Source organism: Phoenix dactylifera, unplaced genomic scaffold (genome assembly GCF_009389715.1).
Source record: "Phoenix dactylifera cultivar Barhee BC4 unplaced genomic scaffold, palm_55x_up_171113_PBpolish2nd_filt_p 000612F, whole genome shotgun sequence".
NCBI lineage: Eukaryota > Viridiplantae > Streptophyta > Magnoliopsida > Arecales > Arecaceae > Phoenix > Phoenix dactylifera.
Window position 1 is genome coordinate 167,549 of NW_024068008.1, and position 24,879 is coordinate 192,427.

The following is a 24,879-nucleotide window of genomic DNA, read 5'->3' on the forward strand; positions in this document are numbered from 1 at the left end:
TGCGGGTTGTGGGTTTGGGGTTTTTCTTTAGGGTTGGGCTAAACTCCAGGGCGGCCAGGCAGAACTTGGTTTGGGCCTGTATACATGTAAACCACTGACCCATTTAATAAACAGATTAAATTTCGGTTGAGAGACTTGATCTATCATGTATGTGATCCAACTCCATATTTTGTCCGACCCGATCCGACTATCATCCCTAAATTTCATACTCTTAGAATAAAAATCCAGCATTTATCAAGCCATTTATTGTCCTCTCTCTCTCTCTACCCCTCCCCCACTCTCCTCTCCCTCTTCCCCACTCCGTTGCTCTCCTGATGTAGGCCACCTCCATTAGCCTACCCCTATCCACCACTGCCATTGTGGACCAGATCTCCATACTTTTGGAGTTTCTTTTAAAATCTAGCACTTAATTGGATCTATCACCTCTACTACCTCCACCACCATGACCACTTTAAATCCTATCTCCTCCATTATCTCCGCCACCAATACCACCACCATTATCACCTCATAGGTGAAATTTTCATTTTTCTATATATTTTTCTCTAATTCATGGATTGGGTGCATGTAGTATATTATTCATTGCTATTTGGAGCATGAGATGAAGATATTCCACTCCAAATGGATCTGAGAACCTGTTTTTTTGATAAAAATCTGTTTGCATTGAGCCCAAAGTGTTATCGTTTTGGGAATTGTTGCTTGGATTTTAGTTTATAATAAAACCGCTGGATGGATGACAAACAACCCCGTATTGTGAATTTTCAACGTATACATTCAGCTTGGTGCTGCACCATTTCAGTTTTGATTGGTTATATTGTTTCTTTTTTATGTGGATGTCTTCTTTCCAGCCTTTTTCAATGGAACTAGGATTTAGGAATATTTTGTTTAATTGTGTGCACGCCTGTTTGGTCTGGGATTGAACATTGGAGGTTGGGAGTTTGGAATTTGAGGGAGTACATGGGGAAAGGGACGGATAGGATTTTGAGGCAAGGGATGTTTTTTTACAAGTGATATTTAGTATTGATGGAGAAATTTGTATTGACACTTGTGATTGTAAATTATACGAATGTGGTTAAATGAACTGGGTTTTGTCTCCATTGTGTGCTTCTCGAAAATCTTAAAACAATGAAGTTAACTCTTTTTTTGTGTGCGTGTGCGCGTCTTGCATGGAAAAAAATGAGATTTGAGCACCATTACAGTCCTTGAAATATTGGTGATGAGCTGATTAATAACATTGATATTTATGAATAATTCACTAAAATGTTTGGATGAGTATGAATTTGGAAGACTCCCAATTCCCCTCAACTCAAGTTTGTCATGGAGGTTTTAGTTTGTTTCTTGGCCTAACTCCCAAGTTAATCTCACAACATCAACTAGTACTTGTCTGCAAGAATCACACGGTGTCCTTGTCGCATTGTGTTTAGTGAAAAGGATATGGTGAAAATTCTAAATGGTGAATTCGTTCCAAAATTATTAAGATTTTGTAAGGCCCAGCCTTTGAGCGAATTGGGCCTGATCCATTTGACTGGCCCAATTAAATTTGGTCCATAACCGAAAAAATTTCTTTAGGGCTTGTGGGCTGGCCTGGAGTCACCAGGCCCAGCCTGACCCATGACCAGCCCAGTTCCGTAGGCTTGTGGGCTAGCCCGAAGGGGGGCCAGGCCCAGCCCGACGGTGTCTGTGGCACGATGTAGCCCGATTTCTGGCGGAAAATAAGGCTTATCGAGGATAATCTGAGTTTGAATCAAATTCGGATATCTTGTCTATTTAATTCTCTTCCCCTTCTCTGATTTCTGTCATCAAAATCATCGGAAATCACCGCCGGATTCAAGTCTTGCTCTCCGAGTCTTCTCCTTGATTCCTCGTCGGATCGTCGTCGGACTGAGGTAACCCGAGCCACCCTCCTTTCTTTTTCTTCTGATCATCTAGCCATCGATTTTCTTGAATTAAGCTGGAAAATCACCGAGCCTTCATCCAAAAATAGAGTACTCTATCCCAGCCTCTTTTCTTCTTGTTCATCGCCGTCAGCCGCTGAAAAAGAGTCGAGCTTTGCTATCGTCTAGGACCCCTAAGAGCAAGTAGCTGCCAGTTAGGGAGTTGGCCATAGTTTGTGCTGAGTGATCAATTATTTGATGGTCTTCTTCTCCCTCTTCCCTTCTTCGTGTCGGCCGACCATCATCACTGGTGGTGGCTGAAGGCCGCCATCGTTAGAGCCCGACCATCCTTAGCCGCGTCACCCCTATTAAATGGGTAAGGCATGTTAATGTTATGATTATTTTAAAATATGTTATATGCCATGTTATGAAATCTGAAAAAATATGATTGGGTAAACATTAAAAAACTATTTTATAAATATGCATTCTCAGCATGGCTATGATCTATTTTGTCCCGCCAATGGAGATTATTCATTGGCTCTGTCGACTTGTAATATATAAGAAACTGGTTTCGACACTGCGCCACCGATGATTAAAATAATAGTTTTTAAGACATCGTGCCCTCGGTGATTAAGAATAGTGGTTTTTGATACTTTGTGCGATCCATGCCACTAGGTTATGTGGATATAGCCTGATTTCTGATTTTTGATTCCTGTTTCTGACATTTCTTGTGAAAACTATAGCATATTTCAAAAGAAATATGCATTATTCAAGAAATAATTTATTTTTCAAACAATATTTTATGCTTTTAACTAAAATATTTGGTATATTTTGACCCCACTTTGGGGTAATATGTTGCTTACTGGGCTAGTATAGCTCATTATTATATTTTTTTATGTTTCAGATCCGGATGCATGATTGCTCAGGACTTGGAGAGTGCGCTAGTTCTTTTGAGGATACTTTCAGTCATTGGAGTTTTAGTCAACCTAGTTAGAATATTTTATTTGATTTATATTAGTAGTTAGCAATTGTTGACTTATGTCACTTTGGAACTATTATAAGAATCATTTGGATAAGTTCTTGATTAAATAAATATTTTTGAAATTATTATTGCTTTGATATGATCTATAGTCTTGCATGCTTGTATGGTTCGCTATACAAGTATGCATCGTATATCATGCTTTGGGTTTAAGGTGCGCTCTAGGTTTGGGGCATGACAGATTTAGTCATATCAGAGCTCAGATTTAAAATCACTGGAGATTATGATAGAAATAGAGGTATTATGTCCTAAGTTTTAGGATCATTAAGATCCATCGAAAAGTTTGAGAGTTGGGTAGAAATTTGGGAATGAGACAGATGTTTGTTTGCTTTGGTTGTTGGTACATTTTTGTATCTTATCTTAATCCTATTTGTGATGCTTATTTTAATCAGAATGCTACCTGATTGTGCTGGTAGCCAAGTGTGAATAAGTTGGTTGGGAGTTCTCTCGATGGATATTTTAGGTTATGATTAATTGGATTTTGACCAAAATTTAGTACATGAGGATTGATCATGGAATATTATTGTGCAATGTAATTATTTATTTATCAGTTAATTTGAAAATTCATTTTGATATGGGGGTATACTGTGATATTAATTATAGCTTGAAGTTAATTATTTTGGTGGCAAGTTAGGATCCATTCATAAGAAGTTGTTTAAGATTTGTGCTATGAAAGATTTTTATGATACCTAGTTGGAATATTTTTCGAGGTTTGAACATATATGTTGATTATGAATGAAACTCTTATGTAGAAGAAAAATATACTTCGGGATATTGTAAATAGGTCTATTTTCTTATTGAAGAATTAATTTTATTGGAGATTGTAAAATACTCATCTTGGTGGAATCATTAATAATTTTAATTATCATCTTTGGATCCAAATAATAGATCTTATTTTTATCTATTGGAGACTATGTGATGCATATGAAACTTCAATTCAAAGTTTGGATTTATAAGTTGATTTAGGATCTTTTGTCAATATAGTTGAGATTGCTTATGAAATCTAGATTTGCATGAAGAATTTGAATTTTTGAGGCTTACATGGTTATGATGGAAGATTTTTGACCAATGCTAAAGATCTAGATAAAGAAAACTCTAAGAGAGATGACTGAGTCGGTTTTACTCATTTGTGTTGATTTAAAAAGCCTCCTAATTTGGAGAAGCATTAAGAAAATTCTTCTAGTTATTTTTTCTTGTAGGAGTTTGACTTGGAATCGTCCAGTTGAATTGATAAGAGAATTAAGATTCAATTCATTTTGAATTATAGTATATCATAGTTTTGAGTGTATCAGTTGACTCGAGGGTTAATTTAGATGGATGTGCTCGAGGTAAATTAAGGGACGAGAATCAAAGGTTTCTTTTCGGGCTTTACCTAGAAATTAAAATTTTGGATTTCTTTAATTCATAATACAAAGTAGTATTTTGATCAAAAGTTATTAGTGAATCCAAAGAATTTTGGTAGTTTGAATCAGAGTGCACAGCAAAAATATAGTGGGCTAAATTATTTTTCTAAGTTGGTCAGAAATATTATCTCTTTGATTCGGCAAGTTTTTAATAAAAAAAGACTTAATCTATTTTCTTGTGTAGTAAGATTTTCTTGACAAACAAAAACAAAAATATTTTAAATTTTTTTGGATGTCGCTGCACTATCCTAAGTTCTCCAATTTTATGTCATGCTAAAGAAATTCTTAGCATCTTAAAACTAAAATTAATATATCATCGATTTTTGATCTTGGATCTGGAATATATTGTTGTAAATCTCCTTCTTCCTAAATCTAAAGCTTGTACTATTTCAATTAATATCGACCCTCTATTGGATTGAAAGAGATTGAGGTTATCTATCGACCTTGATGAATATTCTATTAGCGGTGGATTGAAGTTGTTTATGATCTAATCTTGTGATAGATTGGTCAATTATGAGCAAAGTTAAGAGAAGAAAGAGGATTGTACCTATTTCTGTTAAGCCGATTCTGATTTCTCTGTGAAATTAATCAAGAGCAATTAATTTCTTGAGCAAAGAATTATGGCATTTAAGTCTAAGATTGGAAGCCTAGTCTTCTTTCGAAAGAGATCAAAAGAACCTGCCATGTATCATAGATGGAAAGGATCAAATTTTGAGATGCCATGATTTTTTTCAAAATCTTGTGAGCTTGCATTTTGAGAGAGAGACGGTTTAGGAGCTCGAGGACGATTTGATGGTTGCATACTTTTAAAGTTTGAGGCTTAAGAAGTTATTTTAAGGAGGGGGAATGTAAGACCCAACTCTTTGACGAATTGGGCCTGGTCTATTTGATTGGCTCAATTAAATCTGGGCCTTAACCGGAAAAAAAAGATTTAGGGCTCGTGGGCTAGCTCGGAGTGGCCAGGCCTAGCCCGACCCATGACCAACCTAGTTTCATGAGCTAGTGGGGCAGCCCAAAGGGGGGCCAGGCCCAACCTGATTGTGCATGTGGCATGATGAAGCAGAGAAGAAGATTCCGAGACGAGTCTTCTTCCTCCCTAATTTCTGGTGGAAAAGAAGGCTTCCTAAGGGTAATATGAGTTCGAATCGAACTCGGATATCTTGCCTATTTAATTCCTTTCCCCTCCTATAATTTTCGCTACCAGAATCATCAAAAATCATCGTCGAGTTCTTCGATGGAGTTTTCTCCACGATCATTCGAGTAAGTTTCGTAAATCTTTATTAAATTGCTTTCCTCGGGGACTAATTCTCCCTCTTTTTTTCAGCATGCCTCAAGGTTGGCTGCATGCATGAGAGGATCAAGATAATCTCGAGGAGCATCTCGAAGTATAAGGTGAGGGCAGAGACTGCCGAGGAGCACAATTGTCTAGCCGAGACGGGGGGTGGAGCTGCCAAGGAGTAGACTCGAAAAGCCAAAATGAGGGTGAAAGTGGCCAAGGAGTGGGCCCATCAGGCCGAACTGAGGGCGAAGGCAACCTAAGATATAGTTGAGTCAGTAGAAGCCCATGCTTCGGCCATGTGGATCTAGGCCATGATCATAGATAGGCAACTATCCACGACCAAGGAGGTCTATCGTGTTGCCGAGCAGAAGGCCGTAGAGCTCTCTGAGAAGCTAGTCCAAGCCGAGCAGAAGGCTTCCAAGGCCAAAGAGGAGGCCATTCGTACTGAGGAGAGGGTTGCGGAGGCAGACCAATCTATTATTATCGAATCTGGACCGAGGTGAGAGTGCAGCTCAGACGACCCTAAGGTCGGCTGGAGGCGGGTTAAGCAAGCCGGTTGACACTTCGGGTGTTGGGTTCCTTCGGAGATGGCTTACAAGAAATCCGCTTGCTGAAGAGTTTCTGATAGGAGACCCTCTACTGTCTAAGTCAGAATAAGAAAGAAACAACGTAGGAGGAAGAGAATTTTAATGGAGCGTGATCTTTATGAATAATGTTCCATATGTACTTAAGGTCCCCCGAGCTATCTCTTTATATAGAGGAGTCTACTTTGTCGCTACCTGGTCTGATGTGGCATGCAATGATGGCCAGAAAATGGCCGATAGCACAGCTGAGGCATGGGTGCCAATCCGCGTGGGCAGCCAGCAGTGCTGGTGGGGTGCCGACTGCAGCGTTGCCATGACTGCAGGCTACCAGAATTGTTGGTTATTGGGACTGTCAGTTCTTGTCGACACGTGCTGATTATTCTCCGGTTGCTGGTTCCTTGGCTGATCGGCTCTTTGGCTGGGGCCGAGGTAGCTCACTTCAGTTGGTTAGCTGCTTGGCTAGCGCCAAGGTTTTCTCCTCGGTCTACGTCCGACATAAAAGGGATAGGTTTGGTCTGAGGTCAAGGTGTCCAATATTTTTTCCAACATATCTGATAATGTATCCTTAAATGCTTTACCCTTACACATCTTTTTGAAATTCCCATGCATGCTCCTTGCACAAAAACAGTGATTCGCATCTTGATTGCTTCAAGGGTCTCAATTAAACCCCATATGAAGAATAAATAGCATATTTAATAATTAAGTTTGATACAATATAAAATATTGTGAACATTCCAAAAATAGCAGTAAAATCCTTACTTAAATTACCTTATGCTTGTCCGACATGAAAGTCCATCCTTTCTCTGCTACTAATTAACCCAAAGTCTTCTAATGGGCTTGTAACCAATGTCCTTAATGGGGCTAGTAAGGAAGTCAGTCCAACGGTCCTTGATTTTGTATTCAATAACATCCCAAGCTATGCGGAATATGTCATCATTGTTATCCCTTCCAATGACTACTAGTAGCTACCATTCCTGACTCCTTTAAGATAACATCCATCAACACCAAAATCTGCATCCAGACAAAAGCCCATGTTACATGCATCAGAACACACATACGGTCTCTAAAACAAAGGCTTCATAGTCTTCATAAGCCTGTCCACTTTTATGATAGTGATACTGCTAGGTTTGTCTTCCCGAGCACTACATAATAGTCTCACAATTTGAAATATTTTCCTCTTTGGCGTCCCTAAATGGCATGCAAGGCCTTTCTCTTTTCCCTATAGATTTGTACCTTTAAGATCTCAAATTTAGCATCCCTTTTCACCCTTGTCATGAAACCCTTGATACTCCACTTCACATCACTCAGGTAACATTTTCTATGTAAGCATGTGATAATTAAATTGCCTAGAGTTGATTCATAAAATGCCCAACACAATTGTGTTTAGGCTGAAATATTTTTATCCAGAACATTTCAAGTTTGCATGGGAGGGGCATGTATCCTCCATCCATATCCCTTCTTATGAATAGTTGTCACCCTTGTTATTTCATTATCCTTATATATAAAATCAAAGATTGTTCAATTGAATACTTGCCTCAGTGCTTTCCTGAACATTGCAACAGAAGTGCATACCATTCCAACTTTCAGCTCCATAGGCTTCTTGAAGTTTGAGGGATAATTGAAGTAAGGATATTTCACCTTCTCTACCCCTTCCTCATTAGCATTTGAGCCATCTAGACTACTAAATTCATCACTCTATCCAGTTCTGTCTCCTTTCCAATTGACTCAACTTCTTCAATGTCAATCCCTCTGGCTTGGTTTACAGTTTCCTCAACCCAACTTCTTAATTCACTCTGAACAATAGCTTCATCAATGTACTGCTAAAACATATCATCCTCCTCCTCATCATGCTCAAAAATATCGTCATCCTCTTCATCAATCAGTGAAGCCACTCAAATTTGAACTACCACTAGTATCACTACCACCATAATCTTCACCTTCTTCATGCCCTCCTGATTCTGTTTCCATAGAGCTCTTCCTGTGCCTTTCTTCCTCCTTTACCTCCTCCTTCATACTCCTATATAGTTAGATTAGATCTCCTTATCTCAAAACTTTTTTTCCCCTTTCCTAATTGATCACCCTCTTGTACTTGTTTGCTCAACAATGACATCAGGCCCCTAACCCGCTTCCAATGCTTTCTTCCCTTGGTCTTCTTGACACCATTACGTGCTACACCTTTATTAGGCTAAATCATTTCAATGAACACTTGAATAAGCTCACCATCCATACCATCTTCAATGGGACTGCAAGTGCCTCTACTTGGTGACATAGCTCCACATCATCCACCCCTATGCTTTATATAGATTGTTACACTGAGCATTCCCATAACCTTCATATCATTTAACATCTTAATTACATCCCTGTCATCATTTAAGGTTTGCAATTCCTCTTCGAATACCTTCCTTAGCTCTAAGTAGCAGAATTGCATCTAGTTGCTATACCCCAAATCATTGCTGACCATTTCTACCTTAATTAAGCTCATCTCATCTACTACAAAACCACCACTGTGGTGCATTGTGGACAGGAATATAATGGAGCCTCCATGATATAACCGCAGAGTAAAAAGGTAATTGACCATCTTATATTGCTACCAGTGCAAAATTTGAAATAGGGTACACAAAACCATATGTTAGCTTCGCATTATCACTAAATAATAACCTACTTAACAGAAAAATAGAGACCGCATTACATTATCACTAAGCATGATTCGATAAACTACTTTCTGAGGATAGAATAATCAAGGAATCACTAAACAACAAAGAGAAGAGTATTTCTGCCTATCGAATAATAACAAAGGAATTAGCAAAACAATAGTCAGAGACCACATCTATAATCACAACAAGAACCATAGGCACAACACACAAAGTATTTCAATTGCAAGTTAACCACAACCCAAGGCATGCAGACAACACATGGTCTGAAATAGTATGACAAAGAAGAGCACATCACAATATACATCATAAACATAATCTCGAAAAAAAATGGTACACCATAAACAACAATGCAAGCTTGATGAGAATATTATAACATATCTATTCTACATCATTAAACAAGAGAAAAATATTATAAAAGATCTTTTATCTATATAAAAACAAACATTATCTAATCCATATTAGTTATCTCTTTTATCCCTTTTTTTTTGAACTTTTATGTTATTTTATTTCTATTGTGCATTACATGTGTATGTTGCTACTAAATCCTTAAATTGGACCTAGTATAGGCTAATCTACTGATAATCCCAGGATAAATAGCATAGACAGGAAACACATATCCTCACAACCAACATTCTAAGCATAATTGAGAAAAGAAGGCATATTCTTAAATCAAAGCCTTAAGACAAGCAAGAACTACATTATGTGAGGGTTGGTGCATTAGATTGAAAGGAGAAACAACATTTTAGGCAAAAAGAGCACTTGCCTTTTATTGGACAGGCCGGTGATCTAGAAAATGGCTGTCTAGGGCTCAAGCATAGAAATCATTGCTTGTTGGAAGATTTCCAAGTTCCTATTCCAACAAATTTTCCTTTGATTAGGTCCCTTTTGGCATCAATTTAGGACTTAGGTAGGGTAGGGAGGAATATTGAGAACCCTTTTGTTTCATCTTGACTCTTGACATTATTAACTGTTTTATGAAAAAATAAGGGCATTTTAGTCCTTTTGCGTCATTAATATTGTGAGGCTATAGATGATGATTGGATCACATTGCAATTGAAAAAAAATATCTTCATGGTGTTAATTGAAAGTTTTGGGGGCAAAGTGTTTTTCACTAAAAGTTAGAGGAGTCAAAATGTATATTTCCATTTTTGGTATATCAAAATAGACCTCATGTAGACCTATTCAAAATTAGCTTTGTACAGTTTAACCCTAATTGGCCTAGCTCATCCAATTTTTATTAGGTTTTAATTGAGATTTTTGGTCAAATCAATTGTGCCAATTTGACATTGAGCCAAAGCCGAGCTTGCTACTTCTTAAAATTAGTCTGATTAGGAATATCAAACTTTTATGCAACATTTTAGAAAGTAATATTATGCATATTTTAGCAAAATTTAAAATAAGAAAATAAAGAAAAGCGGGATGGAGAGAAATCTTGATCTCTACCTCCTCTATCAATTAACACTACCTCCTCCCTTTCACTTGCAGCCTCACCCTAGCTCCCATCTCTCTCTATTTCTACCTCCTCCTCCATTGGCCTCCACCACCACCCCAGTAGTAGGAAATCCAATTTGGCCAAGCCCAATCCAACCCTCAATGTTATGCATAGATTATAGATATATAGGGCTTGCTATGACTAGAATTGAAACTGAAATGGGCTTGTTTGAGCTTGGACATGATTAAATTTGATTTGAAATTAATTTCCAGCTTTGTTCAAACTTGATTTATTAAGTATTATTTCAGGTTCAATTGGAGCTTGATTTTAAATCAAATTGAACTGTGCTTAATTGATCGGCTCGATATTTTCTTTCATAACAAAATTAATTGGAGCTTAAATATTCAAAACATGGTTTGGTTCTAAATTCACATTTCATTGATAAAAAATAATAATAATTAAAAGTTTAAATCCAATAACCTAATGTATATAATATATTATATAAACATAAATATGCTTGTCCTAAGCGGAAGTCCAGAATATTCATCGAGCATTGCACTCCTCTCTTCTGTGTTAGGTAGGTGCACCATCCAAGTTTGAACTCAATTTAAATGGCTATTTTGCCACCCCATGCAATACAAGAGTGTGGTGAACTCACAGGCTGGTGGCAGAAACCACTCCACTAAAGCGTTCTTAAAGTTTTGTCCGCGCTCGTGGACCGCTTAACTTTCCTTGGTAAAAGAATAAAAACTGGATCCGACCACCGCTTGTTTTGCTTACCGGCGGTCTCGCCGCCCTCCAGTCCTCCCGCCGCCACCCTCCGAGCCCGGGAAGAGGATGCCCTGCATTCCTCTCTCCGTCCGATCCCTCTCCTCCTCCCTCCTCCGCTCCCTCCTCTTTCTCTCCATGACCATCTTCCTCCTCTACCTCCTCCTCTTCCCCAACCCCCTACTCCGCCCCCCGGCCGCATCCTCCTCCTCCGCCGCCCCCACCCTCGCCACCGCCGCCCCCACCCTCGCCACCGCCGGCGCTACGTCCGTCCACCACTTACTATTTGGCATAGCCTCCTCCGCCCGCGCTTGGCCCCGCCGCCGGGACTACCTCCGCCTCTGGTGGCGCCCCGCCCTCATGCGCGGCTTCGTCTTCCTCGACTCCGGCGTCGGCGGCGGCGTAGGCGACGATCCGACCCTCCCTCCGACTCGCGTCTCCGCCGATGCTTCCCGCTTCCCCTATTCCTTCAAGGGCGGCCTACGATCGGCCGTCCGCGTGGCCCGGATCGCCAAGGAGCTCGTCGAGGCTGTCGATGGCCGCTTCGCCCCTGGCGACGTGAGGTGGATCGTGCTCGGGGACGACGACACGGTGTTCTTCCCGGAGAATCTCGCCGGAACGCTAGCGAAGTACGACTGGGAGCGGTTGTACTACGTCGGGGGTCGGTCGGAGGGCTTGACGCAGAACATGGCGCATTCTTTCGGGATGGCATTCGGGGGAGGGGGGATTGCGATCAGCTACCCATTGGCGAGGGCTTTGGCGAAGGTTTTGGATTCTTGCCTTGTGAGGTATGCCCATTTATATGGCAGCGATGCTAGGATTTTTGCCTGCATAACCGAACTAGGGGTCGGCCTGACTTATGAGCCCGGATTCCATCAGGTAATTTCCAAACCCAACTTGTTTGAGTTCTTATCTATCCAAAACTTTGTGGTTCTGGATGCTAAATCTTTGTCCATCTGTGTCTTAGCTTTTAATTTTTTCCTTTTTAATGGGGGTTCTGTGGCCTTGTCAATATTAGATTTTGTTATTGAGTTCTCTAGTATTTCAAAGTTCTCACTATTTGATGTGTGATCTTAAGCTTGTATGTAACTTAGTTTCTTATTATAATTTTTGTTGATTGAGAAATAACAAAGTGTTTCTGATGGGGCTTTCGATTGAGATATGGGAAATTTTGCAGTTCTCTTGTAACTCTATCTTTAATGGTTGAAAAAGGAATCAACAGCTCAGCCGAGACGCAATATACTGTCGATTGAAGAAAATAGAGAATAAATATGATATGCTTGTGTTCGCTGTCCTCTATTCCTGGAAAATATTAGCTGGTTCACTACCACTTTGTCCTTGATTGGTGCAGAATTTATGCGTCCTTTAACATATTCAATGATCGCTCTCTACCCCTGCTACACGGTCATTATATCATTGTCATCTCTGCATCGCTAGTCTTGCATGCTTGGACCTACTTTGCTGGCCATACTATATAAAAAACTTATCACTCCTTTGTTATTGTCAACATTTCTTTTTAGGTCATCTCTATACATGTATCCTCCTGGCAACTAGATATTTCTATTTTTCCTTTTTTTTTTCTTTTGCAGATTCCAGATACATCTAGAAATTTTAAACCACCCAAAATTAAGGAAATATTGGAAAACTAAGGGATGACATTAAGAAAAGAAGGTTTCTACTTTGAATGTTTGGGCTCTGTTGATTGGGAAAAGAATAAAGAATAGCATTTTTAAGTTTGCATCATTTTGGTGGATGCTCTATTGAGTCATTTTCATACGTACCAGGTTGACCTTCGTGGAGACCTTCTGGGGGTGTTGTCTGCACATCCATTGGCCCCTTTGGTATCACTTCATCATTTGGACAATGTGGAGCCATTGTTCCCTAGCATGAATCGTACAATGGCCTTGAAGCATTTATTTGAAGCTGTAAATGTGGATCCAGCCAGGATTTTACAGCAGACTGTTTGTTATGACCGCTTGAAAATGCTTACCGTTTCAGTTTCCTGGGGTTATACGGTTCAGGTGTTTGAAGGCAATCAACTTCTTCCTGACCTTCTCTCTTTGCAACAGACTTTTGCTCCATGGAGAAGAAACCGCAATATCGCTTCTGGTTTTTATATATTTAATACAAGGGAGTTTCCAAGGGACCCATGTAAAAGACCGGCTATTTTCTTTTTGGAGAGAGTGTTTTCTGGTAGACATAGAATCAACAGCAATTACAGCAGGCATGTTACTAATGATTGTCTGCAAGGCATGAGCTCAACAAAGAATTTGCAACAGATCAGAGTGTCCTCACAGCAACTTAATCATGATATTTGGCAGGTATTGTGACATATGGTTTGGAGTATACATTGTTTGGTCCATTGAATTTTAGATCTTGTATTATAGATTGAGTGGTGGTTTCTCATGCCATTATTCTGCTTGTATGCTGTAGGCTCCAAGACGACAATGCTGTGATGTTTTACCTTCCTCCACTGACACGGTTATGAAGATTGATGTTAGAAAATGTAAAGATGACGAGTTGATTGCTATGCAACCATAGCTAGGATTGAGAATAAAACTAGTCTATTGAGTATGAGACCTAAGAAGTCCCTTTTGTTAACCTTAAGGTAAACCTACAACGTGGTAGCTTATTTTTGTATAGCAGGTTTTGTGTAAAACTTATTATGTTAGTAAGTTTTTGTAGTCATATTAATATATGATGTTGATTTTTTGGAATTTACTGATATTGTTGGTCCTTTATATTGTTTCCTTCATTCTATTGTGCGACACTGGGAAAACATTATAGCTAAAGGTATAATAAACAGACAAAAAGCATCGACAGTTGAGAAAATCTGCCCTAGCTATTCTTGTGTTATAGTTTGAGATCTTAAAAAGCAGTAGTTGACTATACAAGCAGGCTAAAAAGTCTAGCAGTCAGATAACATTTAGATCTAAAGATACAAAAATGTTGATGTCTATAGACGAAGGGGAAGGGTTGATATTTTAACGCTGGTGATAAAATTTGCCTATATTGGTTATGGAAATACTACTATCATTGATTGGTATTGATCAGATGCTGCTCTCCATATTGTATAATATATGTGGTTGCTTAAGTGCTTATACATGCCTATACATCAATATATTATTTTAAAATCACCTTCTAATAATGGAAGATACTTACTCTTTTACTATTTTATTGGGGCACATGTTACCAGGATGCAGTTTGACTTTAGAGATGTATAGACTTCTGAGATTTTACAACCCTGTAACAATGCTGACTGTTATGTATCCCATGTTTTTTTGATAATAACTCCATTCTATATTTTGTTTACATATAATGTCCTGCTGTTAGTTTCAGTCAATGATGCTTAACAGGAGACAAGTTGACCTATATCAGGTTGGTTTTTCCATTATATCTTTACTGCATATATCATATACCTCTTTAGTCTCTCGGCATAGACATAATGATTAGAGATTAGATTATTAGGCAACGACTCTTTTCTATCTATAGTGACATTGAAGGTAGAGGCACAAGTGCGAGAGGTGAAAGGTTGCTTGGAATGGGTAACATGTTGCATGTGATCCTATTTAGGGCGTATAGTGGTTTAGGGCATTTAGTGGTGTAGCAGGTGGTTATGCTTGATAATCTAGGTGAGACTAAAGTGGTTGAATTGGACCGGCTCAGCTTCACTTCCATTTGGCATTGAACTTTATAATTTACCATAGTCATTCTAGTGCACAAGGATCCCATTACTGCAGGGTCTGCGAGGGTCAGATGTGCGCAGCCTTATCCTCGTGTGCAGAGAGGTTATTTCCATATTTTAAACCTGTGACATCCAGGTCACAGTGGGGTAACTTACCATTGCGCCATGTTTTTTATAATTTTCCATAGGTACCCTATCTCATTGTCTGAATGCAGTACTCTTAAACAAAGAAAAAATAGAGATTACTTGTTTTCAAATTATAGTACTTAAAGATTCATGAGTGACTTGTGCTACGCATATGATGTCAGGAGATGACTTTGTCGTGAATCATATTGTCCGGACAAAGTCACTTGACTCAGAAGCCTCAGGAAATGAAACATAGATGTTAATTTTGTGACTCACCAAAGCTAGGAAAATGAACCAATAGAACTAACTAAAAAACTAACTGGACAATGTGATTATGCCCCATTGCCCAACAATGAGATTGTAGCAGTTGATTGCATAGAAGGCGAGAAAAGTGTTCTCATAGTATAAAAGGGTTTGACGAGCAGTTATAAGACACTCTCTCAACACATCAGATGACATTACTACTTCAAGATGCGTTTGTCTTCTACAGAGATGGTGGGAGCATGGTATGCTGAACTAGCCCGTGTCGGCCGGTTCAGCACGTACTGGACTTGATCGGTCCGATCCCTGACTGGTCCGGCTCCGCCATAGAAAATGGTTTCGGCTTTTTGGGGGTTGAAATCGACCGGTTCACGCAGCGTACCGGTGCGAACCGGACCGGTTCGGACCGGTACCATATTGTATCGGTGCAAACCGGACCGGTTCACACCGGTACACGCGGGGAAGAAGAAGAGGAAGAAGAGGAAAGAAGAGGAAGAAAAAGGAAGAAAGAAGAGGAAGAAGAAGAGAAAGAGGAGAAGAAGAAGAGAAGAAGAAGGGAGGCCGGGCCTCGGGTCGACCCCCTCCCGAACACCCCGACAAGGATCACCCCCTCCCAAGAGCTTCGTTCGCCCTTCCTTGCTCATAGGAGAGGGGGGAAAGAGAGAAGAAGAGAGGAGAAAGGAGAAGGAAGGAGAAGCTTTGGGAAGAAGGAAGAAGAGAAGGAAAAGGAGGGGTATCGCTGGGAAATGCGCCCGTGTGCAGTGAAACGAGCGGAGAAATGCATCTATGTGCAGGGAAACATGCGGGGAAGTGCGCACGTGCGTGCGGCATCCCGCGGGGAAGCGCTCCCGCACGCGGAGCAGCACGCCTCGCGCTTTAGGCAATGCACGCACGGGCAAATGCGCAGTGAAGCACGCCTGGGTGCGTGGCCTCGCTTGTGGAAGCGCGGAGAACTGCGTCCTGCACGCGGGGCAGCGCACCCGCATGTATTGGGAACCGCGTGGGCGCGCGCTCCCGCAGCGGATCGGGTCCCGCATGTAACATCAATATCATTATCTGGGCCCTTGTCATCTGGAATAACCATTGACAGAATTACTGAAGACTGTTTCATACATATCCATGGTGGCAAATTATATGGAATCAAAACAATTGGCCAAGTGCTATATGTTGAGCTCATCGTTCGGAATGGATTAAACCATCAGTAGCTAAACCTAGCCTAACATTGCGAACATCAGAAGCAAATTCGGGATGCCTATCATCATATGCTTTCTATGCGGGACTATCCGCTGGGTGTCGTAACATTCCAAATAATGCGGGACTACTAAACTGTTAGGCCTACTGATTCAGATTAACATGGAAGAGAATTTGTTGGGGAAAATGCTCACAAATAATGATAAGGAGCCAGAACTCAATTGCTTGCATGGTTGTTTCGCCCAAATCCAAATAATGATAAGGAATGCTCTTGATTAAGATTATTGCTTCAAAAAGAATGTTACTCTGGATGGTCATTTTAAAATCAGCTTAGAATTTTCTGACAAAGGATATGAGAATTTCAAAGGGGCCTAAAATTATAGTTTTCTTTAAGAAAAATGAGAAATTATGCTCCAAATATTGCCAGCCGAAACACAAATGTGGAAAGTTGAACCGCACTTAAGATGTGAAGTGTCCAAGGTGTAGCGTAGACATACAACAACACTTGGTAGACAACATGTGCATTGGAGGAACTCAAGGCTAGGAGAACTTGGGGAAACAACGCACCCTATAATCTTGTTACACAAAAAGGGGTCAGAACATACCTTTTTCAAATTTATCAAAGTTATAAGAGGCCTTTCTTAATTTCTTGGCAAGTGCCGAATCTCCAAAGGGCATGTTCCTCTCCAACTTGGCTAGACAAAGCTATGAACAACATGTATTCAAGGAGAAGATTCTGTCTTCACATCTAAAAATAAAGGGGATGGCCTACACAAGAAGGGGGTCATGATGAGGGCCTCAAAAGATACAGTGCCTTCGCCCATGTTCTCAAGACATGCCATTGGCTCTCTAATTGATCCCTCCAATCTTGTCTACCCCATAGACATTAAAATGATAGAGACATCATAAGTGGATCCATAAGAGATGATGATACTACGACAATTAGCTTTCTTATAGTATGAGTTGGCAACAGTGAATAATGAATGGCACAGAGACATGCATCCCATCAATCTCGAGGCCGGGCTCATTAATCTTATTTTGCCTAGATTTTTCAATGAAGAGATTCACAAGATATCTAAGCAGTACCATATCAATTGAATCATTTTAAGGTCTTGCAGTCATAAAATTCAGATCACCATAACCATAGACCATACGAACCCAATGCAGGAGAGACATGAATTGAAGATCTCAATTATGAGATTGAACCATGTCCATGCTCTGAGGACCAAGGACTGCAGGTCTGTACACACACACACACCGCTTACAGGAAAACTACAAACCCCCTGATCAAAGAGAAACCGAAAGGCAGCATAAAATGAGAGCGGGTTATAGTTCACATTGTCCAGAGTCTGGAATCCAAGAAGATAGAAATACACACATATGTATTTGTACATATGTGTGTTTGTGTATAATTGAATAGTCCTAGGGAAAAGAAAAGACAGCAACCAACAAAGGACAATATTTCTTGATTTGGGTCCCATTACAGCTCTTGATAACTAGATAATAGATCTGTAATATGGATGTCTAATCCTTTCTCAAATAACAAAATTTAAATCCAACAGAAACACACATAGAAAGAACAGTACAAGAGCATAATGCATTACCTCGTTGCTTCAGGCCGGTCGGTCGACGTCGGTCTCCGGACAGGAGGGGTACCGCTCGATCGAGGCTTGAGGGCTGCTCGGACGGTGCTGGAGAGGAGGGAGGAGAAGGAGATCCTTGGGTGGAGGCGAAGCTAGAGAATCAGTAAAAAAAGGAAAAAACACCCACGAACACACGAACAAGAGGAGGCGGAGAAGGAGAACAAGCGAGGAGGGAGCAGAGGGAGGAGAAGAAAAATACCTCGGGCGGAGGGGGTTGGGGTCGGTCGGTGCCGGAGAGGAGGTTGGAGTCGGACAACCGGCACCAGAGAGGAGGAAGACGGGGGGGCTAGGGTAGCGCCGGAGAGGAGCAAGACGGAAGCTAGGGCAGCGCCGGAGAGGAGCAAGACGGAAGCTAGGGCAGCGTCGGAGAGGAGAAATAAGGGCAGAATGAGGGCTCGATCGGGGTCGGGCGCTGGGTTGGGAGGTGTCCTCGCCTTCGACGATGCTTATAAGCATCGTCTAAGATCGACGCTCATACGCGTCGTGTTAGCCCGATGCTTATAATCGTCGTTGTAGGTCGGGGAGAACAATGACGCGTAAAAACGTCGTCCTAGGTCCAGTTCCCACGCTTCCCAGCGTGTTTTCAATTGAGGACTATGACGACGCTTTTAAGCGTCGTTGATTCTTTTAAATTGCTGATGCTCATTAGAAGCGTCGGCAAAATTTGGCGCGGGAGACAAATTTGCCGATGCTTTTCCCTAGCTTCGGCATTTAAGAGTCGGCTTTGCTTCTTTTTTTGTAGTGTTGGTACCGGTTTGGTACAGCTCGAAGCGGTACCGACTCGGTCCGGGTCACCACCGGTACGCCGACTGGTATCCCAGTTCGCCGTACCTTGGGTGGGAGCATCTTATCACATTTGACAGTAGAGTTAAGGATCAAGACTTGATGACAGATGCGTGTCTTGCCTTTTGGGGAGTAACATGAATCAAAATCCGCTATTTTGATATCGAATGTCGTATTGGTTCGTGACTGCTATGGCATGTTATGGTACTATACTATGCCGACACTCTTGATACCAATACAACACTTTTTGGCTTTTTTTTCATTTTTTAAGGATTGTACTTCTAAAGTACTAAATTATGCCTCAATTACTGTTCAAAGTACCCAATTAAGGTTTTATGAATGTTTGAAGTGCTTAATAAATGTCCTATTAGAAAATTTAGGCATTTTAAAAATTTGAAATTTGAAAACAATAGTAGTAATTAGAAATTCTAAGGTACACTTTATGTTATTATATATATATGTACTATTCAAACTGCAATTGTATATAGATGGCATCTAAAGCTTTTAAGAACAACCCAAAAGTAATACTATATTAACTCTTAGAGTACATGATCAACCATGCTAATAAATATGAAGAAAAATCATTAAGCTTTAAAAGCTCCAAGGTTTTTTGTCGACATTGTCTAAAGGGACTTAAGCAGTACTGATCCATGATGTCTCCTTCAGAAATAAATGAAAATAAAAATTAGACTTGGTAAAACTTGATTTATGTGTCATCATGCACTTTGATCATTCTCAATAGTGTTTTCAAGTTACAACTATTAATCCTCGAAGAGTTGCAATAGAATTAGCAAAAAATACTATTAGAGATAAAACCACTTGAAAGCACAAAATGCATACATACTAGATCTTTTAATATAACAACCTATATATATAAAAGAAAAACAAATGGTGCGACATCTGCAGTAATTTGGAACATTAAAGTCCAAAAGTTTTGTGTTTATTGTTACATCATTAGATGCTCAAATTTGTAATATTATCTTTATAGATCGATCAGAGTACATGATGCATTTAGATCATTATGATTTATGATTATTTGAAGAATGGTATGCTGTACCGGCTTGAACTGGTCGGTACGGGGCGTACCGTACTGTACTGGTTTAGTACCGGTATCCGGTACGGGCGGTCTACCGACACTCAATACGGCAAAAAAAATTCCGTACCATATTGTACTGACACTGTACTAGTGCGACACTGGTACAGGGTCCGGTACCAAGACGGCGAATCTTGGTTTGAAGTTTTTGAGCGATGGCTGCTCAAATAGTGTCTGTGAGAAGAAGAAAAAGGAAAGAAAGGAAGAGAAAAAGAAAAAAAGGAAAGAAAGAAATGAAGGAAAGAAGAAGAAAAACAAAAGAAAGAAATGAAGGAAAGAAGAAGAAAAGGAAAGAAAGAAATGAAGGAAAGAAGAAGAAAAGGAAAGAAAGAAATGAAGAAAGAAGAAGAAAAGGGGAAAAAAAAGGAAAGAAAGAAATGAAGGAAAGAAGAAGAAAATGGGGAAAAAAGAAAAGAAAGAAGAAAAGGAAAGAAAGGAAGGGAAGGAGAAGAAAAAGGAAAGAAAGAAGGGGGAGGAGAAGAAAAAAAAAGAAAGGAAGGAAAGAAAGAAGATGAAAAAAGAAAAAAGAAAGGAAGGGAGAGAAAAAGGTAGGAAGGAAAAGGGAAATAAAAATAAGGAGACGGAAAAAAAAGGGGAAGGCTCCAAAAGGCCAAACTGACCTGAACTGAGTGGAACCACCCCGGTTTGGACCTTTTATTGAGCCGAACCCCAAACCGACCCGATACCATGCTAGTTCAGGTCAGTACACCCAAAACCAGGTGGTTCGAGTTGGTTCAACCGACCTTGGCTCGAATTTTGCTGAAAGAATGGACATCTAGGTTGTTTGAGCATGGAGTTTCGTGTCTTTTTTTTCGGTGGAATTCATCCTGCCATTCAGTGTGGCTTCCATCCTCCTGACAAAGCGGATGACAATTGCTTGTGCATGGAACGTAGAAAGGAGCGATACCCATCTTGCTTCTTTCTTGAAGAGATTGAATCAATCTTGTATCGAGGTGTACCTACATAATGATTATGATTTCTTTATGCACCTTCCGTTCCCCAACATCTTTTTTCTTTCTCTCTGGTTTCTATTTTTTTTGATCCCAAATCAACCCCTTGTCCACTTTATTGGGGCATCGACCCCACATCACCTTACGTATATAGTCAATATATTATGGTTTTGACTGCCCCAAGCTAGTCTAGCACACCGCGCACGTTCATTAGAATGAACTGTGAACTAGAAGTGTTTCACAGGGAAACCAATGGAAGGATGAAAATAACAGGGTAAGGTCTTCTACCCTCTGATTTGAAAGCAAAACGAGGGCTTTTCTCTAACTTTAACCCATACATAACTGGATGGAACCTCTTAATGCTGGGAATAATAATGATTATCAGAAGCCAACTCATGCTCAGAGTTTAGAGGTAGCTGTCTTGGATATGAAATCACACTCAAATGAAGTTCATCCACTTGTAAACCATGGCAAATATTGTTATTGTTGGGAATGTGGAGTTTAAACTGAGGGGTGATGAGTCCATATAACTGCTGATCTGGTTATATGGAGCCAGTTTAACAATTGAAACAATCATCTTCAGATTATTGGGCTTCATTGAGGGATTTCATGCATAGCTATATATGAAGAAAAGTACACCGATCCACGAAGGTTACAGCGGCATCAGGATGGGAGTTCAAGCTAGGAGTAGCTTTTTTTGAGCTGAATTAAGCGAAAATTCAGAATTCCAAATTTTGATAACTAGAAATCACGGTAAGTTTGTGATTTTTATTTTCTGCCTAGTATGTAAAGTGCTGATTTGACTTATACAAAGACTAGAATTTGGCATGCGCAATTTACACTAATCCTTAAAGAAAAGATATTTGGGAAATGGCTATCATACAATTAAACAGTGAAATGCTGCCTAGTTTTTTTTTTTTTTAAATGTATTTTTTTGGTATAGTTCTTTTATTTGACTTATTTAGCACTTGGGTGACTGCCACATGAGGGAGTATCTGATAGATGGCTTTGGATCATCGATCATAACCACAACATACCCGTCAAGTCTTGTCCCAACTATTTGCAATCAACTTCATGAATCCCTCATTTGATCCTTATCTCTGCAACCAGGATTCAAACCCAGAACCTCCTCTAATATGAATGGTTCAGTGCTACCTCTGATGTCATTTCATGCCTTTATTTTATTATACCTTAGGTCTTCCTCGCCTCTTCCTATATCCTTCAGGAAGGATTAAGGTTCCACCTCGCTTGAGTGCACTCAAATCTTCGTTGTACATGCATATACTAAGTTGATTCTTTATAACATTTTCTCAGTTGCTACAGCTCTTACAGTCCCTTCAAATACCCATTGGTCATCCTATCTTTCCCAATTTTATCAGAAAAGATTCCAAATTTCTTGTTTCTACTATGTTCAACATGTTCTATTTTTCTGTCCCATGAAATGCAATCGACATCAGTTATTCAAGTGGAGTATATCATGAATGATGGTGATCTGATGTTTGATAACATGTTTGAAATTAGGCTTTTTCTTCCTATCCTTCTTTCCCACTTCTAGATTATGAAATAGCATGGGTGACGAACATGAATGATTCATGAGGATGTATTTGATGGATGGCCATGAAGCCATCACCCATCAGCATGTTTGAGATTGGAAGTTATCAGAGTTTCTCTTTTAATTCCGCCCAATTGATATACTCTTTGTATCTTTCCTGAAGTTATAATTATGATGGATCAGAAGAGGTGTATTTCTGTGATCTTAAAATGGAAGTTAATTTATAGAAGATCATAGTTGTACTGCAGCTTCACTCACCTTTGAGGAGTTGTGTTATATACAAAAGAGTTGTCATGGTAGGGAGTAAAATCTTTACACACGAGAACCAGAATATGATGAATAATCACTTTATAGCAGCTGAAGAATTATTGAGAATATGGGAAGAAACAACATCACACAATATGATGAATAATCACTTTTTGTAGTTGAAACTTCAAACTCGGAGCAAAAAATTTCCATTATCTACATATTTTTCAATTATACCCAAACTAATGGTTTTCTGGGCATTTTTATTTTTTTATATCTAAGCATTTTGTTTGTTTATTGTTATACATGATTAACATTGTTGTTAGATCATTTGCTTTGGTGACTGCTTGTCATCACTGTATACCTTTTCCTGATTATATTTGGTTCCATCTTCTAATTTTGCTTTAAGGCAAATTCCAATCCTTGAAGATGACCAGATTTGGTACCTGTCCTTCGGCAATATAAGTTGGATTGTTCAGAACCCTGCTCACTATGTACATTGGAGTCTTCCTACATGTTTGTTATGTTGAACTACTTGATACAGAATCCGGATATAATGAGGTTTCAGAGAGGAGATGGAGTACATTCATGGGAAGGCGATTTTTGTTTTGTTAACCTTCAATTGAGGGTGTAAATGTACTTAAACTGAAGCAAAGATAAGATGAACTAGCAAAAGTGGAATAGACAGGAGCTAGTATGATGCCTGGATCCTGATGGCTCGGCCATATTCTACTTGCTAATGATGGCGTCAGCTTGTCGCCATAACAACTGAAGCCAGTTTTGAGAGTGGCCCCATGTATATTTCTGCATCTAGATTTTCATTGGAGTTAGCATGCTCGCGGTCTCTGTTTTTGTGCATAAATAGAGATGCTCGCTCCTTTGTTTTTTCTTAGATGAGTGCCTAAATGTGCACAGATAGAAATTTGGATGTGCTGCAGTTTATTTTGTATGATAACTCTTATGGCTTTTATAGATAAATATCTGTCGTTCCCTTTGTCTGGTGAATTCAGTTTGTTGCTGTGCTACATCTAAGCAGGAACACCATTTCAGAGATCTGAAGCTTGCGAAATTGAAGTGAAAATAATATCTTCTATCAGTTTTTCAGGTACCCATTTGACCATAGTTGTTTCTTTTATTGCCTTGTTCTAGTTGATCCAACAGTTTTGCCGCCTCCATCAGATTTCGTCATCACGTTTTGCTTTACTTGACTGTCCACTTTGGCATTGAAGTTTCTCTCTTCTACTGTTATTTAACTTGGCCAAACTAATTATCTTTTGCCCTTGATTTCCATTTCTTGAGGTGTTTGCTTGGGCCATCTCCCAATCCATCTGAGAATTAAAAAATGTCATCCTCCCTTGCCCTTTTTGTGCGATTATTGCATAGAAATTGTGAACTACTCAAAGTATGAAGATTGGAAAATCAAGGAAAGGAATTGTTAATTCTAATGTATGTGACCTCTTGATTGACAATGGGAATCTCGAGGGTGTATTTCAGTTTGCAACTCTCTTGTAAAAATCTACTTAGCTATCGTGTTTTAACCTGTCAAATTGAAGAGCTTTTTAGAAGTCTTCTGCGCTTCTATTGGCAGTTGGCACCATAGGCATCATTCCTCAACTATGTAGAGCCATTATTCTTTGGCATGAGCAAAATGATTGTCTTAAAGCATTTATCCAAAGCTGTAAATGTTGATCTATTTTGTTTTTTCAGCATACCATTTGTTTTGGCAGATTGAAATTATGTGCCATATCCTGATGTTCATAATTCAGGTCCTTGAGGGCAACTAGCTGCCAACAATGTAACCAATTATAATATATAGAAGGTATTAATAGCCAAATTTCTATTGTATGTTAAGCAATGAATTTTAATGGTAGCCAAGTAGGAACTTCAGTCATTAGTACCAATGTCATTGATATCAGCATTCATATGCTGAACAGAGAACTTTGCACAAACTAAGTTTTTATTTAGAAATCCCCGTCATTAATAATAATTCTACGTGAAGGGCAAGATATAGCTTTTTTTTGTTCTTTTTGCAACTATTTTTAAAATAATATAATAATATAACAAATTATAATCAATAGAAAGCTTTAAAGCAAACTTTTTGTTGCACATTAAAAAATAAATTTAATGATGGTCAACATATTAATGTCAGCATCTAAATTATGAATTGAGAACTCTTAGTAGATGAGCAGAAACTCTCGCTATTAGTGCCAGGGTCCACATAGTGAATGAACTCTTCACAAGTTGTTCTTTAATACAGAAATGTCCATTATTAATACCGTTCTCATGCGATATATGAGATGCCTTTTTTTTCTCTTTTTT

The 24,879-nt window shown here is 39.5% G+C and overlaps 1 protein-coding gene across 3 annotated transcripts; it reads left to right on the forward strand.

Moving 5' to 3' along the window:
- The first annotated feature begins 10,910 nt into the window (after window positions 1-10,910).
- On the forward strand, window positions 10,911-23,565 carry LOC103696507. 3 transcript variants are annotated; one of them, XR_005508784.1, is made up of 4 exons: window positions 10,927-11,909; window positions 12,815-13,351; window positions 13,464-13,638; window positions 22,970-23,565. XR_005508784.1 is itself a non-coding variant. In XM_039119779.1 (3 exons), the coding sequence occupies exons 1-3, from the start codon at window positions 11,100-11,102 to the stop codon at window positions 22,985-22,987; spliced, it is 1,365 nt and encodes a 454-aa protein (XP_038975707.1). In that variant the 5' UTR covers window positions 10,911-11,099; the 3' UTR covers window positions 22,988-23,565. The 3 variants fall into 3 exon arrangements, 2 of the variants coding, with proteins under 2 accessions (XP_038975707.1, XP_008776386.2); XM_039119779.1 differs by lacking the exon at window positions 13,464-13,638 and having other exon boundaries at window positions 10,911-11,909; XM_008778164.4 differs by lacking the exon at window positions 22,970-23,565 and having other exon boundaries at window positions 13,464-13,767.
- Window positions 23,566-24,879: the final 1,314 nt, after the last annotated feature.

Excerpts from the sequence above, each read along its gene's own strand:
- LOC103696507 (XM_008778164.4), top strand. The coding sequence starts at position 11,100 with ATGCCCTGCATTCCTCTCTCCGTCCGATCCCTCTCCTCCTCCCTCCTC. Across the intron at positions 11,910-12,814 it reads ATGAGCCCGGATTCCATCAG|GTTGACCTTCGTGGAGACCT; the intron begins GTAATTTCCAAA and ends CATACGTACCAG. Across the intron at positions 13,352-13,463 it reads TTAATCATGATATTTGGCAG|GCTCCAAGACGACAATGCTG; the intron begins GTATTGTGACAT and ends TGTATGCTGTAG.